Source organism: Pristiophorus japonicus, chromosome 11 (assembly GCF_044704955.1).
Source record: "Pristiophorus japonicus isolate sPriJap1 chromosome 11, sPriJap1.hap1, whole genome shotgun sequence".
In the NCBI taxonomy this organism is placed as follows: Eukaryota; Metazoa; Chordata; class Chondrichthyes; family Pristiophoridae; genus Pristiophorus; species Pristiophorus japonicus.
In genome coordinates this window covers 201111840-201132372 of record NC_091987.1, presented here as the reverse complement: position 1 = coordinate 201132372, position 20533 = coordinate 201111840, and the positions used below count along the sequence as shown (strand labels likewise).

Here is a 20533-nt window from a genome sequence, read left to right as displayed (position 1 = left end):
AACTAGATAATATGCTTTTGGTGGTGATGGTTCATGAGGAAATGTTGGCCAGGACACAGGGAGAACTCTTTGCTCTTTTTCAAATAGTGCCATGTGATCTTTTACATTGACTTGAACAGACATATGGAGCCTTGGTTTAACGTCTCATCTGAAAGGCGGCATCTCCCGTTGTGTAGCACTCTTTCTGTGCTGCATTGTAGTGTCGGCCTAGAATGTGTGCTCAAGTCTGCAGTGGGATTTGAACCTACAGCCTTCTGGCTCAAAGATAAGAGTGTTCCAACTGAGCCAAGCTAACACTACAAAGAGTACCCGGAGATAAACCAAATTTTGATATAAACATTTAGCAGTGCAAATTCATTTCTTCTAACCCTTGGCTATAGCTATTCTGGATGAACTCCATGAAATACATTGCATACACACATCCATGCCTGTTGCTGTATTGTTGCACTGCCTGTCTGATATCAAGCATTGGGTGAGCCAGAATATCCTCCAACTCACATCAGCAAGATCAAAGCTATTCTGTTCAGTTCTCTCCAGAAATTCTGTTCCTCTGCCCTCGATTCTGTTCCAACCCTTGGCTGTTCGCTCAACCCGGCTGTGTGCAGCTACTTAACTCTGAGCTGAGTTTGTGTCAAAATCAAAAGTTTGGCCAAGTCTGTCACCAACTCTCCCAATTTTCGCTTCTAGAACATTGCCTGCTTCTCTCCCCCCTCACCTCTATCCTGTTGAAATCCTCATGCACTGCTTTATTAATTCCAGTCTCAAATTTTCCATAAGCTCTGCATGCTGGTCTCCCGAGCTTCACCCTACAGAAACTCCAACTCATCCAGAAACACAGAAACATAGAAAATAGGTGCAGGAGTAGGCTATTCGGCCCTTCGAGCCTGCACCACCATTCAATATGATCATGGCTGATCATGCAACTTCAGTACCCCATTGTTGCTTTCTCTCCATACCCCTTGATCCCTTTAGGTAAGAGCCACATCTAACTACCTTTTGAATATATCTAACGAACTGGCCTCAACAACTTTGTGGTAGAGAATTCCACAGGTTCACAATTCTCTGAGTGAAGAAGTTTCTCCTCATCTTGGTCCTAAATGGCATACCCCCTTATCCTTAGACTGTGATCCCTGGTTCTGGACTTCTCCAACATCGGGAACATTCTTCCTGCATCTAACCTGTCCAATCCCATCAGAATTTTATATGTTTCTATGAGATCCCCTCTCATTCTTCTAAATTCCAGTGAATATGAAGTCTTTCTTCATATGTCAGTCCTGCCATATCCTGTTCCACATTAGTCCTTCTGAGCTATCTTTCTAGTTCTGTCTACCCTATTTGGGCAAACTCCTCCAGCCCTACACCTCAACTCAGCTGTTGTGCCCTCGCACTCTGCAATTCACTACCTAAACTGCTCCATCTTGCCACATTCTCTTTTCGCCTTCAAAAATCTCCTCAAAACCTATTTCTTTGACCACCTCCTCTAACGCCTGCTTGGTGTCTAATTTGTCGCTGTATGAAATGCCTTTTTTACAAGATAATTCTTGCCAAATGGGAGTCGCTAATAAGGCCAGAATTTATTGCCCATCCTCGGGATGTTTGGTGCATTCAAGCTCTGTGAGCTGTGTTCTCTGATGTGGCCATTTTCACTGCACATTCCATCCTTAATAAGTAAATTTAATTGTTGCAAACAAACTACAAAAATATTAAATCTGCCTATTAGAAGTAGGATGTGATTCTCATCTTTCTGATTTTGAACATTTATTTCAGACGCCATTTATTTATGGTAATCATGTAATGCTCATTTGCTTCTATTTCCTTTTTGAACAGAGGGTTCTGAAACAGCCTTGGCAGATGTAGCATTGGATCTTCTCTGCCTCCTGATGAAAGACCACTGGAGCTGGCTATGCACTGAGAACATGCAAAAGGTTATCCGGCTGCTGTGTGGGACCCTGATAGAAAGGTGGGTGAGTTATGCACAATTGGTCCATGCACAAAAAACCCCTGCTATTTCTGAAAGCTAAAGCTTGGATTTAGGAATAGATGTTTACTTTGCAATGTATGTGACAATGGGGTCAAAGTTTCCACATTGTAACCTGTTGACCTGATACTCACCTGTGTAAAACAAAGATACGTTCTCAGTATCTCACAGGTAAGATTCTTTGGAACATTACAGTAGTGTTCTCTTTGCATTCAGATGAATGAAACTAAACCGTGACTTTTTAAAAGCAGTCTCAAGAACATAACACAAGAATTAGGAGCAGATGTAGGCCATTCGGCCCTGCTCTGCTATTCAATAAGATCATGACTGATCTTCTACCTCAACTCCACCTTCCTGCACTATCCTCATATGCCTTGAGTCTCTTAGTATCCAAAAATGTATCTATCTCTGAGCTGTGGATGCTCTAACTGAAACACTGAAGAATTCCAAAGATTCACAACCCTTTGAGTGAAGGATCTTCTCGTCATCTCAGTCTTAAATAGACTCCCCAGCCAGGGAAAATCCTCCAGCATCTACCCTGTCAAACCTGTAAAAATGTTAAATCTTAATACAGTTGCTCCCCTTCTCTCCTTCATATGTTACATCCTCTGAGCTCCAGTTGAGATGCTAAGTAAATGTATGAGCTACTGAACCCTAACCCCAATCCCAACTTTAACACTAATAGTGTTGTGAGGCTAGGCAATAAGGGTGCAGAATGGCTATCCTTGGGGAATGCCCTGTGGCTTACCTCTTTTTCTTTTGCCATGGAATCCAGTGAAATGCGAGTGAACGCAATGTGGTGGAGAAGGAAACTACTAAAAGAAAGCCTATGTAGCTCCCTCACACCTGCCTATTTTCTCAAATGTACAACGACTGTATGAATTGAATGAGTATTAGAAATTTAAGTTATGAGGAAAGTTTAAGACAGTTGTGCTTGCTTTCTTTTGAAGTTGAGACATTAAAATGACTGAATACAACTTTTCCAAGGTTGCAGAGGGAATTGACTGAATTAATTCAGGCAATTATTCAGTGTTGTGAAGCATTCAAATGCCCTGGGGTGCGAGTTTTAAAAATTAGGAGCAAAAAGGGATACCAGGTGGTACTTTTTATCCATATTCTAATAGAGTTGCACAATACATTAACAATTGGAGGTGTTTCTGGAGCAAGAAGGAACTGAGGAACAGATGAGTAGGTTTTCCTCTGACTATAAAGCTAAAGAAAATGATCAAACCATCATAAATAGAACCAATGTCCTAGGGGGATTGTTTGCTAGTGCTGTTGGGGAGGAGTTAAACTAACATGGCAGGGGGATGGGAACCTATACAGGGAGACAGAGGGAAATAAAATGGAGGCAGAAGCAAAAGATAGAAAGGAGAAAAGTAAAAGTGGAGGGCAGAGAAACCCAAGGCAAAAAACAAAAAGGGCCACATTACAGCAAAATTCTAAACGGGCAAAGTGTGTTAAAAAGACAAGCCTGAAGGCTCTGTGCCTCAATGCGAGGAGTATTTGGAATAAGGTAGACGAATTAACTGCGCAGACAGCAGTTAACGGGTATGATGTAATTGGCATTACGGAGACATGGCTTCAGGGTGACCAAGGCTGGGAACTCAACATCCAGGGGTATTCAACATTTAGGAGCTGCGGAATACCAAAGGGCAGAAAACGCTAGTGGGATTTGTGTACAGACCACCAAACAGTAGTAGTCAGGTTGGGGACAGCATCAAACAAGAAATAAGGGATGTGCGCAATAAAGGTACAGCAGTTATCATGGGCGACTTTAATCTACATATTGATTGGGCTAATCAAACTGGTAGTAATGTGGTGGAGGAGGATTTCCTGGAATGTATTAGGGATGGTTTTCTCGACCAATATGTAGATAGCTGGCCATCCTAGACTGGGTGATGTGTAATGAGAAGGGACTAATTAGCAATCTTGCTGTGCGAGGCCTCTTGGGGAAGAGTGACCATAATATGGTAGAATTCTTTATTAAGATGGAGAGTCACACAGTTAATTCGGAAACTAGGGTCCTGAACTTAAAGAAAGGTAACTTCGATGGTATGAGACATGAATTGGCTAGGATAGACTGGTGAATAATACTAGAAGGGTTGACGGTGGATAGGCAATGGCAGACATTTAAAGATCACATGGATGAACTTCAACAATTGTACACCCCTGTCTGGCGTAAAAATAAAACGGGAAAGGTGGCTCAACCGTGGCTTACAAGGGAAATTAGGGATAGTGTTGAATGCAAGAAAGAGGCATATAAATTGACTAGAAAAAGCAGCAAACCTGAGGACTGGGAGAAATTTAGAATTCAGCAGAGGAGGACAAAGGGTATAATTCGGAGGGGGAAATATAGTATGAGAGTAAGCTTGCAGGGAACATAAAAACTGACTGCACAAGCTTCTATAGATATGTGAAGAGAAAAAAATTAGTGAAGACAAATGTAGGTCCCTTACAGTCAGAATCAGGTGAATGTGTAACGGGGAACAAAGAAATGGCAGACCAGTTGAACAAATACTTTGGTTCTGTCTTCACTGAGAAAGTCACAAATAACCTTCCAGAAATACTAGGGGACCGAGGGTCTCGCAAGAAGGAGGAACTGAAGGAAATCCTTATTCATCAGGAAATTGTGTAAGCGAAATTGATGGTATGGAAGGCCGATAAATCCCCAGGGCGTGTTAGTTTGCATGCCAGAGTACTTAAGGAAATGGCCCTAGGAATAGTGGATGCATTGTGGTCATTTTCCAACATTCTATAGCCTCTGGAACAGTTCCTCTAGATTGGAGGGTAGCTAATGTAACCCCACTTTTTGAAAAAGGAGGGAGAGAAAAAACAGGGAATTATAGACCAGTTAGTCTGACATTGGTAGTGGGGAAGAGGTTGGAATCAATTATTAAAGATGTAATAGCAGTGCACTTGGAAAGCAGTGACAGGATCGGTCCAAGTCAGCATGGATTTATGAAAGGGAAATCACGTTTGACAAATCTTCTAGAATATTTTAAGGATGTAACTAGTCGAGTGGACAAGGGAGAACCGGTGGATATGGTGTATTTGGACTTTCAAAAGGCTTTTGACAAGGTCCCGCACAAGAGATTAGTGTGCAAAATTAAAGCACATGGTATTGGGGGTAATGTATTGACGTGGATAGAGAACTGGTTGGCAGACAGGAAGCAAAGAGTAGGAATAAACGGGTCCTTTTCAGAATGGCAGGCAGTGACTAGTGGGGTACTGCAGGGTTCAGTGCTGGGACCCCAGCTATTTACAATTTACATTAATGATTTAGACGAAGGAATTGACTGTAATATCTCCAAGTTTGCAGATGACACTAAGTTGGGTGGCAATGTGAGCTATGAAGAGGAAGCTAAGAGGTTGCAGGGTGACTTGGACAGGTTAGGTCAGCGGGCAAATGCATGGCAGGTGCAATATCATGTGGCTAAATATGAGGTTATCCACTTTGGTGGCAAAAATAAGAAGGCAGAATATTATCTGAATGGTGACAGATTCGGAAAAGGGGAGGTGCAATGAGACCTGGGTGTCATGGTACCTCAGTCATTGAGAGTTGGCATGCAGGTACAGCAGGCAGTGAAGAAGGCAAATGGCATGTTGGCCTTCATAGCGAGAGGATTTGAGTATAGGAGCAGGGAGGTCTTACTGCAGTTGTACAGGGCCTTGGTGAGGCCACATCTTGAATATTGTGTACAGTTTTGGTCTCCTAATCTGAGGAAGGACATTCTTGTTATTGAGGGAGTGCAGCGAAGGTTCATCAGACTGATTCACGGGATGGCGTGACTTACATATGAAGAAAGACTGGATCGACTAGGCTTATATTCACTGGAATTTAGAAGAATGAGAGGGGACCTCATAGAAACATATAAAATTCTGACGGGATTGGAGAGGTTAGATGCAGGAAGAATGTTCCTGATGTTGGGGAAGTCCAGAACCAGGGGTCACAGTCTAAGGATAAGGGGTAGGCCATTTAGGACCGAGATGAGGAGAAACTTCTTCACTCAGAGAATTGTGAACCTATGGAATACTCTACCACAGAAAGTTGTTGAGGCCACTTCGTTAGATATATTCAAAAGGGAGTTAGATGTGGCCCTTTCGGCTAAAGGGATCAAGAGATTTGGAGAGAACAAGGAATGGGGTACTGAAGTTGCATGATCAGCAATAGTCGTGATCAGCAGTAGGCTCGAAGGGCCGAATGGCCTACTCCTACACCTATTTTCTTTGTTTCTATGAAGGCATGCTTATTTAATCTAATAACCTTTTTATGTTTCCAAAAGTTCTCAGGCTCTGTCTTTAAGTGCTTGTTGATTTAGGAAGTATTATTTTTCAGTCTGTCATCTTTATAACAGCAGATACTTACTTCTCAGCCTGTAGGTTACCATACCTTTATACTTGCTCTACCAGATGGAGTTTTCTTTGGATGTTGCATGTTTCAATTCCTCCATCACCATCCCTGGGTATGTCCTGACCCACCAGAGGTATACAGTCGGGAGGGAGTGGCCCTGGGAGTCCTCAACATTGACTCCGGACCCCATGAAGTCTCATGGCTTCAGGTCAAGCATGGACAAGGAAACCTCCTGCTGTTTACCACCTACTGCCCTCCCTCAGCTGATGAATCAGTACTCCTCCATGTTGAACACCACTTGGAAGAGGCATTGAGAATAGCAAGGGCACAGAATGTACTCTGGGTGGGGGACTTCAATCGGGGACACCACTACTGGCCGAGTCCTGAAGGGCATAGCAGCCAGACTGGGCCTGCCGCAGGTGGTGCGAGAACCAGCACGAGGGAAAAAATTACTTGACCTTGTCCTCAACAATCTATCTGTCTCAGATGGATCTGTCCATGACAGCATTGATAGCAGTGACCACCACAAAGTAATTGTGGAGACTAAATCCCGCCTTCACACTGAGGATACCCTCCGTTGTGTTGTGTTTCATTACCACTGTGCTAAATGGAATAGATTCAGAACAGATCTAGCAGCTCAAAACTGGGCATCCACGAGACGCTGTGGGCCATCAGCAGCAGCAGAATTGTATTCCCCCACAATCTGTAACCTCATGACATGGCATATCCCTCACTCGACCGTTACCATCAAGTCAGGGGAGCAACCCTGGTTCAATAAGGAGTGCAGAAGAGCATACCAGGAACAACACTAGGTGTACCTAAAAATGAGGTGGGGAAGCTGCAACACAGGACAATATGCACGCTAAAAGACGGAAACGGCATGCTATAGACAGAGCTAAGTGGTCCCACAATCAACGGATCAGATCAAAGCTCTGCATTCCTGCCACATCCAGTTGTGAATGGTGGTGGACTAGTAAACATAGTAAACAACTAATGGGAGGAGAAGGTTCCATGAATATTCCCATCCTCAATGATGGCAGAGCCCAGCACGTGAGTGCAAAAGACAAGGCTGAAGCGTTGGCAAACATCTTCAGCCAGAAGTGTCGAGTAGATGATCCATATCGGCCTCCTGCTGTGGTCCCCATCATCTCAGAAACCGGTCTTCAGCCAATTTGATTTACTCCATGTGATACCAAGAAACGGCCGAGTGGACTGAATACAGCAAATGCTATGGGCTCAACAACATCCTGGCTGTCGTGCTGAAGACTTGTGCTCCAGAACTAGCTGTGCCTCCAGCCAAGCTGTTCCAGTACAGCTACAACACTGGCATCTATCTGATAATGTGGAAAACAGGTATTTCCGGTCCACAAAAAGCAGGACAAATTCAATCCGGCTAATTACAGTCCCATCAGTCTACTCTTAATCATCAGCAAAGTGAGGGAAGGTGCCGTCGACAAAGTTATCAAGCGGCACTTACTCACCAATAACCTGCTCACTGATGCCCATTTTAGGATCCCCCAGGACCACTCGGCTTTAGACCTCATTACAGCCTTGGTCCAAACATGGACAAAAGAGCTGAATTCCAGAGGTGAGAGTGACTGTCTTTAACATCGAGGCAGCATTTGACCGAGTGTGGCATCAAGGAGCCCTAGTAAAACTGAAGTCAATGGGAATCAGGGGGAAAACTCGCCACTGGCTGGAGTCATACCTAGCACAAAGGAAGATGGTTGTGGTGGTTTGGAGGTCAATTATTTCAGCCCCAGGACATCGCTGCAGGAGTTCCTCATAGTGTCCTAGGCCCAACCCTCTTCAGCTGTTTCATCAATGATCTTTCCTCCATCCTAAGGTCAGGAGTAGGGATATTCGCTGATGACTGCACAGTGTTCAGTGCCATTCACAACTCCTCATTTAATGTAGCAGTCCATGCCCGCATGCAGCAAGATTTGGACGACATTCAGGCTTGGGCTGATGAGTAGCAAGCAACATTTGCGTCACACAAGTGCCAGGCAATGACTATTTCCAACAAGTGAGAGTCTAACCACCGTCCCTTGACGTTCAACGGCATTACCATCGCCGAATCCCCCACCATCAACATCCTGGAGGTCACAATTGACCAGAAACTCAACATAAATACTGTGGCAACAAGAGCGGGTCAGAGACTGGGTATTCTGACTCCCCAAAGTCTTTCCACCATCTACAAGGCATAAGTCAGGAGCGTGATGGAATACTCTCCACTTGCCTGGATGAGTGCAGCTCCAACAACACTCAAGAAACTCAACACCATCCAGGACAAAAGAGCCCGCTTAATTGGCATGTCATCCACCAACTTAAACATTCGCTCCCTCCACCACCGGCGCACCGTGACGGCAGCGTGTACCATCAACAAGATGCACTGCAACAACTCGCCAAGGCTTCTTCGCAGCACCTCCCAAACCCATGACCTCTACTACCTAGAAGGACAAGACTCAGTTTGTCAGCTTGCTTTCAGTTTGCTTTGGGATAGTTATATATATTGGAAATTTTAGGTTGTTCTGGATCTTTCTGACTGTTTCAATAAATTCATGGTTCCGGGAGGAGGAAAAGCTAGTGACTTCAATGTTATCCCACTTGGGGACTAAACTCCTGTATTTTAATTATTTAATATATATGTTTAAGTACAAAGGAATTGCCAACATAATAATTACATACTGATACATTTTTGCCATCTTGCTCACCATCGTATTCCACTTTTATTTTAAAGAAGACTAGGCTCATGCTGCTGCCATGTTGGAAATCTTTGTACTGATACCATTAATATAGAAACTGTGTCAGTTGCCCTAAGCTGGCTACTTTCCCCAGTCTCCTTGTTGGATGACTTCATGACATTCAATATTCTGCTTCGTGGTGACTTGCTAATTCAATCTTGCTTATCCATTATTTGGGGGCCAGGTGTTGCAGTTGATTGAGATGATAACTTTATTCACTGGCTGCCTCTCGAGATATTGCCTTTAAATCAAATCTAAGAAATGGAAATGAGGGGCTCCTTAAGCTGACAGCTGAGGGAGGAGTATTAATTGCTGGCTCACTATAGAGAAAACCATTCTAAATTCAGCACCTGATTCAAGCAGTTTTCTGAAGAACAGAAAAGTACTAAGAAAGCAAATCGAAGAAGGGAAAAGATAAATAAAGAAGTCATCTCCATCTTTTTAGCACAGAGTTGGTTCTTTTGGTACTTGGATTCATTCCAGTGCATGCTTGTGAAATGTATAATTGTCTTTGCTATTCTGCCTTTTTGACTGATATTGTGCATCTCACAGCTGGATGCTTAGATTTAAAAAAATTTATGATGGTCCAGTGGCTGTTAGTTGCTTCAGAAGTGCGAAAGATAATTATTGCAGGTGCATTATGACGCGCTGATATTTTTTGCTACTGCTAATAAAATAACATTTCTCACAGTTAGAAAGAAAGACTTGCATTTATATAGCGCCTTTCATGACAACCCAAAGTGCTTTACAGCCGATGAAGTAATTTTGGAAGTGTAGTTACTGTTGCAGTGTAGGCAGCCAATTTGCGCACAGCAAGCTCCCACAAACAACAATGTGATAATGACCAGATAATCTGTTTATTTTAGTGATGTTGGTTAAGGGATAAATATTGACCATGACACCGGGGATAATTTGCCTGCCCTTCTCCAGTGCCACACTCCCTCAGCACTGCAGTGGCGTGTCAGCCAGCTCAAGTCTCTGGAGTAGGACTTGAATTCATGACCTTCTGAATCAGAGGCGAGGGTGCTACCCACTGAGCCACAGCTGACACCACTGCTGACCTTTAAATCCTGAACAGCATGCCATTTCCTACTCCCAAATGGACAAGCTACCAATTCCAGGCATAACTTGTGGCTGCAGCTCATGTACAATATGGTAATTAAGCTGAACACAGAAACCTGGCCAGTCAGTGCTTGTGGTCTCGGGCAGTCAGCCCCAAGACCAAAATTGTCCTCACAGGGTCTGTACCCTATAACTTTAAAAATAACCTCAGCAATCACACTTAAAACAAAAAGAGAAAGTAAGTCTGACATTTCATCTTGGGTCTTGAGCTATAATTGGAGAGCAATTAAACTCTATTTGATTGATACAAGAACCGGAATACCTTTCTGGCAATCATAGTCAAAAAACAACAAAGTAACTTATTCATTTTATCCTTGGTTCTAACCTGCAGTAAATTGGAAGATTTGAATGGTGATGGGATGATTTAATTATAACTGGCACTGCAAATTTAAGTCTTCATCTCAACAAAACAAATACCGACACCATTTTTAAAAGATCCGATGTAAATTAGACTTGTAGCTTACATGGGAACCAAGATTTTTAAGAGATTTAGGCCCCTATTTTGCCCAGCACTGGGGGCTGATTTTTCAGCGTCCAGCGATTTTTCTGGCATTGAAGGTTAATTAAAAGTTTCCCCAGTGTTGGGACGCCGGCGCCGACTACTAGTGGAAGAATGTTTGGCGCCATACATTCTGGCACTGGTGTAAAAAAGCAGTTTACGCGCCCTTTCTGGCTATAAGGACACTTTCCCCATAACGTCTTTTATTGAAACCGCGCACAGACACATGTAACACCATTGGAAAAAGCCTTACCTACACTTAAATCGACGCTGGCCTGCTCCTATCCCCGGCCTCAGGGCCTCACTGGCTATTTCCTATCAACTTAATGCGCTTTAAAAATAATTCAGCTCAAAGAAAACTTGCATTTAATGCTCCTCCTTCGATGAGAGAACTGCAGGCAAGCAAATTAAACAGAAATCTTCACCACTCGTCTTTTCCATCAAAGTTACAAGTGGCAAAACATTTCCAAAGATATTCCAAAAGTGCAATGCTCCAATAAGAAGCCTTCTTGTTGCAAACGGCAGCCAAAATCAGCACATCAACAGGAGGCATCCTTCAAAAAATACCCTAGGCAGCCTTTTCTAATTCTTCTACGCAGCCGACTCGACCCGCTGCTATCCCCGGCCGAAGGTCCTCCTTTTTTTTTGCAGTGAGTTTTTTTTTAAATTGCATGTGCAGTGCATTTTAGGTGCACACTGTTAGCACCCCCCCCCCCCCGAGATGGACTTGGGTAGCGTCGGCGCGACAGTCAGGTTTCCTTTACTGGAAACTGGTGATTTTTTTTTTCTCGCCGCTGACGGTGCTCAAAGAAACAGGTGTACAGTAGAGTGGACGCCATAATTTTTGATTGGGGAAAATTGGGTCCCGACGTCCCTGCCTTTTGAGGTGCTGAGCCTTTACAAAAGTTTTCAATTGAGATGATAATACTTTATAACAAGAGGTACACGATGTGGCATGCTGGATTCTGATTCATTGGTTCAGTTGAATCAGCCCCTGGTGTAAAATATAAAATAACGCTTGTGAGGAATGTGTAGATTAGCACGTTTCTGTTCACAGTTTATAAATTGCCGAGCACATAGTTGTACACTGAGCAGACCCTTGAGAGCTTGCAAATAAGTTATATAATTAACATTTTGTTTGTATGGAATAGGTTAGTTAGTAACCAATGGAAGAATGAGGAAAATATCGACAGACTAGTACATGCTGTTCTTATTTGGAATTTATCCAGTATCCTGGAATGTGAAAATATAACTATTATATTCTGGTTTCAGCTTTCCGTAGAAGGGAATTGTGTAATGAAGAAACAAGAGTTTAAGGTTTTGTATTTCAGTCTTGTGGTACAGTACCTTTCAGGTGTACTACAGTTTCATAAACTGAAGACGGCATTAAGTCCATTTTTAAAGGTTAATTTAACAATCAATCTTTCAGGCAAATAATTAATTTCTCAGTTTGTGGTGCTGCCTCATTAGCTTTATCAACTATTTGCAGGACTTTACTGCATAATGCTGTGCCATATTCAATTAGTATTTATATTGCACCAGATATTTTTCTATATACATGTGAAAACTTGGATATTCTTAAAATTGTGGAGGACTTTTGATTGATTCATTTTTTGGGATGAAACAAATTAAAACTGAACTCTGATCTATATTTGAATGACTTAAAGGAAGGAATGTTTAAGGTGATCACTTTACCAAATATTGTCAGGTAAATAACAAACACCTTTGCTGGTCTGGTATGCGACAAGTTGATTGAATATTTGCGAATGGAGGCTGTTTCTCAAGGAAAAAAGGTGGTTGGCATATATTATGTGGACTGGGACCCAATTGTAGTAGGATACTACCTGGCAGACCAGTCAGCAAAGGAGAAGCCCGATTCTAAAAGTGGGAGAAATAGTCAGTGGGTTAGACAGGATGTCTGCGGCTGCAACTTGGAGTCCAGTTCGACATGATGGGAGGGAGATAAATATAAAGGAGTGTGTAGATAGACTTTTGGGATGGTTGACTAAACAGCTAATGGTCCATGTGGAAACTAATGATGTTAGTGGGATGGGGGAAGCATCTTGCTCGAGAAATATGAGGAGTTAGAAAGAAGTTCCATTAGTAGCTATTGACTACTTTCAGAAACAGTCTCCATTAACTGCTTTTCAACAAATTCCTCACATTCCAGGTGAGCGAAGGCATTGGCTAGTTTCAGTCCTGGTGAGCACTTACCTTGGCTATCTTCTCCTGATGATCACTTTAAAAATTGGTACCCCGAAGCCACTCCGATACAGACTTGAGTTACATTTTTATTTATTAATAAAAACCTCCATCTAAGGTGAGACAAGAATCTCTCAAATCCTGCAGAATTTATAAAGTAAAAAAAAGATGTTAAGGCTAGTATTTTCAAGAATACAACTTGCACCAGATGCAAAGACAGCGTAAGATTAGGCATTTGAATGCCTGGTTGAGAAAGTGGTGTTTTCGGGAGGGTTTCATGTTGAGGGCATTGGTGCCAGTTTTGGTGTTGGCTGTTGAGTATGGTCAGATTCCATTTGAACCAAACTGGCACCAACGTCTTGATACCAAGAATGGATAGAGTTTGAACTGGTAACCTTGTCAGATGGAGACTTGTCTTGGAGAATATGGGGGAAGGTAAAAAAACATAGTGGTGGGGCAAAGCAATTTAAAATAGTAACCTTGGATTGGAGTTTGGAGCGATTTGAGTTAGGGCGGTAAGGAGAGAAGTTAAGAAAAATGACAGTGAAGGAAAGAATAAGAAAAAATAGAAGGGAAAAGATTACTGAGGAGTATGAATTGGATATTGTTACATTGAGTAGATGCAAATATAAATAACAACTGAAAAACAGTTGAGAACTAAAGGTACTAATTAACATTGAGGGTATTATGTTACCTTCATGGAAAGTTAGCTTCAGCCAGGGCAGAAATGGGAACAAAATATTCCTGCCTATAAAATGTTTAGTAGAAAAAAAGGAAAAGAAGGTAGAGTGGGTGATGCAGCCGGTTATTTAGGGACAGAATTGTAGTCATAAAAAGTTTTTCATGAACATAAGCTCAGACACAGTCTGTCTGGGTTGAGCTAAAGAATAATAAAGGATCTGTTGCCATATGGAAATAAATATAGACCACCAATAGTAGGAAAGAAATTGAGGATGTGAGGTTTACAGTTGGCACCAAGTTCTAATAGTGGGAGACTTTAGTTAAGCTAAGGTAAAGCAGGATAAAACAAACGTTTATGGTAACAATGGGAAGGGATTTGTCGAACTAATCCAGGATGGTTTCCACAATCAGTATGTTGTGTGCTCAACAAGGAAAGATGCAATGGTAGATCTGATTCTGGGTAATAGAGGAGAAGTAAGGAATTGCAAAAGGAAAACATTTGGGAATAATAATTGTAACTTCATTAGGTTCACGTTGACATAGATAAAGAAAAAGAGGAGTCATAGTTAATAGTCATAGTCAGAGTCATAGGTAATGGTTTTGGATTAGAAATTGGCTTATTTCGGTGGTATGAAAGGGGACCTAGTCTAGATTCATTGATTGGAAAATTGCCAGATCAGATATTCGACTAGCAGTAGCAGACGTTTAAATATGAGATGGGCAAGGCACATGCTCGATACATTTTTTGTGAATAGGGTGTTTGAATTTTCTGTGTATTGGGGCTCACATTTCTGTATAATCACTCACTTTGACACTAGGATTTGGCCCCTAGCTCCAAAAGATTGGATATTCCAAGTGAAATCCAGCTGAGAAACAGTTGGAAGAGAGCTTTTGTTTCTGATGGCATTTAAAGGTTATACTTTAACTGAGTCTCTCTATCAGTCATAATTACTTCCTAGTGGAGAGGAGTCTACAGCACCGTTGTCTCCTGATGTTTTAGTGATTAATGCATCATCTTCGGAGAATCTATAAACCTAAAAACCTGGGAAAAGAAGTGGGTTCTAGTAACGGAGAGGAAGTTTTTCTAAGTTTGAGGTTAAAGTGCATTGGTAGAACATTATGAAGGTGTCATATATTACATCTAAATCATGCATTATTTCTGGTCAGTGTCATAACTGGACCAAGTAATGTTTAATGCTGTCATTTGGTAAAAAGTGAAAAAATATATCTTTCTATTATTCCTTCTTCCCTTGAATGCATTACAGTGACAAAGCTGAAAAGGGGGAAAGTCTTCACTGCACATCCTACGTTGCTTTTCTGTACAAATTTAGATAGAGAAATTGTGTCCGATGGTTGAAGGGTCGATAACGAGAGGGCGCAGATTTAAGGCGATTGGCAAAAGAACCAGAGGCGCCATGAGGAAAAACAATTTTACGCAGCGGATGGTCAGGATTTGGAATGCACTGCCTGATCGGGTGATGGATTCAGATTCAACAGCAGCCTTCAAAAGGGAATTGGATAAATACTTGAAGGGGAAAAAATTGCCGGGATATGGGGAAAGAGCAGGGGGAGTGGGGCTAGCTGGATTGATTTTCCAAAGAGCTGCCGCTGACTCGATGGGCTACATGGTCTCTTTCTGTTCTGTACTATTCTATGATTTTATGAAATGCTTTAAGATGTCTGGAGCATGAATTTGCTAAAGAATGTGGACTGATAGGATAGAACTGTGATGAGGAACAGAAAGATGGGCTGTAATTTTATCCTGATGCTTTTTTCAGCTTGACATTATTGCTGTGCTAACTGCCTACTAAAGCTGTTGCTTTTGCAATAAATTTAATTGTGCATGTGGCTACATTTCCTTTTTTGTCCTTTGGCAGATCGAATACAGCAGTACCAAGTACCTTTTTCCATTTGCCAAATAAATACATGTGAGCAGTTTTAATTTACATCTGACCTATTTTTATACTGGAATCCTACTGGAATTTTATGGAGAGAAAAAGTCACACAAAGGATGTTCATTTTTTTTAAAATGTGAGTTCTTCCCCAAATGGCTGAAGCAAAATCAAACGTAATAAAAAAATAAAATCATGGTCGTAAGGCTATTAAGAATCGCTTGCCCATCAGGGGTTTTTGAGTAAAAAAGATAAAAGTTTTGAGACGTCTCTGTTGCACTTCAGACATCACACTTTGTCTGACATGCAAATTTCTGTCACTTACAAACAATAGAAAAAAAAACATCCATTTTGCATAGAATTACATAGAGTTTACAGCACAGGAACACTTATTACGTAGTAGCCCACTTCCACTACGTACTATCCATGGGGGCAGTGTTTGCCATTATAGCCGGCTTCATCCACTGATTCCCACTATTCTCAGGGTACACCCTCCACTCAACCTGAACAAAAACTCAATTCTTAGTAATGTTCATTGGAGTAAATTTAACCTTTTTTCCCCAACACTTCCTGGGCTTAGCTGGGATACCACGACGGTACTCCGACTACCCAGATGCTTACACCCTATGAAATACAGTCTCCTCAATCGGCTCATTAATTTCCCTAGTCGCTGTAATTATATTATTATTTATTATTTGAGAAGCATTTGCCTCCAAACGAGAAGTTCTGTCCGTAGGACTACCACACACTAATGTTGAATGACTTCACGGCTGCCCACCACCTCACCACACCTATGAAGAACCAGCATTTGTACAAGTTCAACAAGCCTCTTTCTAAACAAGGAAGGAAGGAATTGAACCCCCATATGCTGGTTTCAAGCCAGCCACATAACCACTCTGTCACTTTCTTATAAGACTCTAGTAAAGCCTATAACACTGCCTTGTCGAGGCAGAATCGCGAGTTGGAATCTCGTGTGTCTTACCTGTAATGGCACACCCCTCACAATTAGGATTTCAAGATGCAGCCTCCCCAGTTATGGAAGAACTTCTCCATTTTCACGACCACACACTAATAATCGTATTTTTAATTAGCACCTTAGTTCTTTACATCATTGTGGCGATAGTATCTACGAAACTTACAAACAAGTATATCTTAGACTCCCAAGAAATTGAAATTGTATGAACCATCCTCCCCGCTGTAATTCTTCTTATAATCGCCCTCCCATCCTTGCGAATTTTATACCTTATAGACAAAATCAATGACCCCCATCTCACTATTAAAGCTATGGGACACCAGTGATACTGAAGCTATGAATACACAGACTATGAAGATCTGGGCTTTGACTCTTACATAATTCAAACACAAGACCTAACCCCCGGACAATTCCGTCTATTGGAGACAGACCACCGAATAGTTGTACCAATAGAGTCCCCAATTCGTGTCTTAGTGTCCGCAGAAGACGTCCTACACTCCTGAACCCTCCCAGCCCTTGGAGTAAAAATAGATGCAGTACCAGGGCGACTAAATCAAACTGCCTTCATTGTCTCCCGCCCTGGTGTCTACTACGGACAATGCTCAGAAATCTGTGGTGCAAACCACAGCTTCATACCCATCGTAATAGAAGCAGTCCCTCTTAAACACTTTGAAGCCTGATCTTCATTAATACTAGAAGAAGCCTCACTAAGAAGCTAAACCGGGCCCAGCGTTAGCCTTTTAAGCTAAAAATTGGTGACTCCCCACCACCCTTAGTGACATGCCTCAACTAAACCCCAGCCCCTGATTTTCCATCCTAGTCTTCTCATGAGTTTTTTTCCTGGTGATTCTACCAAAAAAAGTAATAACACACCTATTCAACAATGACCCCACACCAAAAAGTGCTGAAAAACCTAAACCAGAGCCCTGAAACTGACCATGAACCTAAGCTTTTTCGACCAATTCCTAAGCCCCTCACTCCTCGGAGTCCCACTAATTGCCCTGGCAATCATAATCCCATGATTAATCCTCCAAACCCCCACAAATCGATGATTAAATAACCGACTAATAACCCTTCAATCGTGATTTATTAACCGATTTACCTACCAACTACTTCAGCCCATAAACCTCGGTGGCCATAAATGAGCTATCATCCTAACGGCCCTGATACTATTCCTAATTACTATTAACCTCCTCGGACTACTACCCTACACTTTCACCCCAACAACCCAATTATCCCTTAATATAGCATTTGCCATCCCACTTTGACTAACAGCTGTACTTATTGGCATACTCAACCAACCCACCATTGCCCTAGGTCACCTTTTACCAGAAGGCACCCCCACCCCTCTAGTCCCCATTCTAATCATTATTGAAACTATTAGCCTTTTTATCCGATCACTAGCCCTAGGTGTACGGCTGACCGCCAACTTAACAGCCGGCCACCTCCTCATACAACTAATCGCCACCGCAGCCTTCGTACTCATTACCATCATACCATCCGTGGCCTTATTAACCTCGCTGATCCTATTCCTTTTAACGATCTTGGAAGTAGCCGTGGCAATAATTCAAGCATACGTGTTTGTCCTTCTACTCAGCCTCTACTTACAAGAAAACGTCTAATGGCTCACCAAGCACATGCATATCACATAGTTGACTCAAGCCCCTGACCAACTGGTCTGTGCCAGTGTTTATGTTCCATATGAGCCTCCTCTCACCCTACTTCAGCTGACTCTATCTGCAAATTCTTCTATTCCTTTCTCCCTCCTGTATGTATCAAGCTTCCCCTTAAAGGCATCTATGCTGTTCGCTTCAACTACTCCATTCGGTAGCAAGATCCACATTCTAACCACTCTAGTTGAAGAGGTTTTTCTGAATTCTTTATTGGATTTATTCATGACTTTCTTATATTTGTGACCCCTCTTTGTGGACTCTTCTTCCCCCCCCCCCCACACACACACAACTGGAAACATCTTCTCTACGTTTACAAACCCTTATCAAACCCCTTCATAATTTTAAAGACCCCTCAGTCTTCTCTTTTCTGGAGAAAAGAATCCTAGCCTGATGTGTCTTTCCTGATAGTTATGGTATCCTTGTAAATCTTTTTTGCACATTCACCAGTGAGTCTCTATCCTTTTTGTAATATGGAGATCAGGATTTGTTACTGGATTCGTTTGAGCTTAAAGTGGAGCTACGGATTTTCAAACATCTACCAATCTAGAGAGAAACTTCCCAGCAGCAGAAAATACTCTGATTAATCTCAGCGCCTGCCAAAGAGCGATTGACCTCGAGATATTTATATTGTCCTGGTGACTTTAAACTCCCAGTTATTATACTTTAGATGGAATGTTATGCACTGCTCCACTTTAACAGTGGAATAATAGATGATGTGGTGTATAATATAATGCTCCCAGCCTTATGAAGTAATGGGTCGCAGTTTGCTGAATCAGGGCATCCAACGGTGTCTGCAGTTATTTACACTTTCCCTTGGCTTTAAAATATTTTTGCGTAGCAAATTGCGGAAAGTACAAGCTGGTAATGTTGCAGCGAGGGAAACGGCATCTGGGACCTAAGTGAATGGGGAAAGCAACTGTGTATATCCTTAACCAATCAGAATGAAGGATTGTGAAATAGCGCACGGACTGAGAAGGAAGTGTAAATTAAAGTAGGTGAATGCAATGTTAAATCACGTTCAGAAAGAGAAATGAAGAGCGGTAAAAGTTGATTGGATTAAGAGAGAAAGAGGAAAAAAGTTTTTAAAAAAATGTAAATTTAAAATGTTACATTTTTAAAGTCTTCAACAATTAAAACCTGAAAGAATGAGACTTTATACTTTTAATAGTTAATTTTCAGTCCCAGAGAGGTTGATTGGCAGTAATTAACATTTATCACGTTGTTAAAAGGATACTGAGACTTGAAATGCCTTGATGATAACTTTCTGTGGCGCGTTTCGTTAGTATCTACCGCACAAGTACAGCAACTACACAACATTTAATGCATTTCAGTGGTGCGGCAGACAGCAAGGTGCCGAATTCATGAAGCTCATGGCGGAATGGTGCAACTCGGATGCCAACTTTTGGATTTCTGCATTCAACCGCTCGCTTGAACTTCCTGCATCATTTGTGCATAAATAATGGTGAGCGCCATTAGCTTCACCAATATTTTGACAGCATAATCTGGTCCAATTTACCCTCTGACTTACCATAAGCAATGCATGGGGGATCTAATTTAAAAAAAGATCAGTTTCTGAATGTACTTTTCTGCAAAATTAATAGAATTTATGTGCACTGACTTGGAATGATGAATAATTTAGAAATCTTGGGGGCTTAAATCAGTTTCAGCAATCAACTTTGGCAGGTACTTGCAGTGCATAATTGTTTTAGTTAAAAGAGATCAGTGTTGGATTGTTTGATGTCAATTCCAGACATTACTTAATAGTGTAAAATGTGTCTTTCTTTTTATGCACATTCCATCTAAAATATAATAACTGGGAGTTTCTTTATTCCCACTGGCCTTCCATCCGGATGAGCCATATATTTTGGCAGTTGAAAAGTATTTCTAAGAATCCAAGACGGCTGTGTTATAACTTTTTTGCTTGATTTTGTTACACAAAAAATTATATAAAGTAAATTTTTTCTTTAGAAACTCCAATTCTTTTGAATGTTTTTGAGTGGGTCCTAATCATTAAATCTGGCATGAAAGTGGAAGTGTTGATCATCCGTACATACATTCCTTGACATGCGGGTTTGCCAGCTCACAAACTGTCTCCCAAAAGTTTCAAATTTTAAGAGCGCCACAGGAATAATGTAGGAAAAATGGTATTCCTTTGGAATGTGCCTCCCTCTTTCCTTTGATCTCAGTGTGACTAGTTTTGGTTTCGACTAATACATGGTAACAATTGGCTGTCGTACTCATCACTGAGACCTGTGTTCAAATTTATCTCATTTGTTGGTCTTAAGGGCCAAATGTAAAATGAGCTTTGGGGAATGAATTTCCAGAAACAATGTAATGAACCAGGGAGTGCCTGATGCCATACTGGCCTCAAAATGTAGAAACGTGTTCAAATCCCCAGCAACAATGCCTTCACTT

The 20533-nt window shown here is 41.7% G+C and overlaps 1 protein-coding gene across 6 annotated transcripts in view; it reads left to right on the top strand.

The window, feature by feature from the left end:
* snx19b (sorting nexin 19b) overlaps positions 1–20533 on the top strand; it is a 227313-nt gene that overhangs the window by 49878 nt on the left and 156902 nt on the right. For 4 of the 6 annotated variants that reach the window (XM_070894411.1, XM_070894413.1, XM_070894414.1 and 1 more), the window contains exon 8: positions 1828–1960. In XM_070894411.1, the coding sequence (XP_070750512.1) occupies positions 1828–1960 (133 nt within the window). Of the gene's footprint in view, positions 1–1827; positions 1961–14845; positions 15323–19449; positions 19515–20533 lie in introns of those variants that run through there. The other 2 variants (XM_070894416.1, XM_070894415.1) reach the window with 2 other exon arrangements.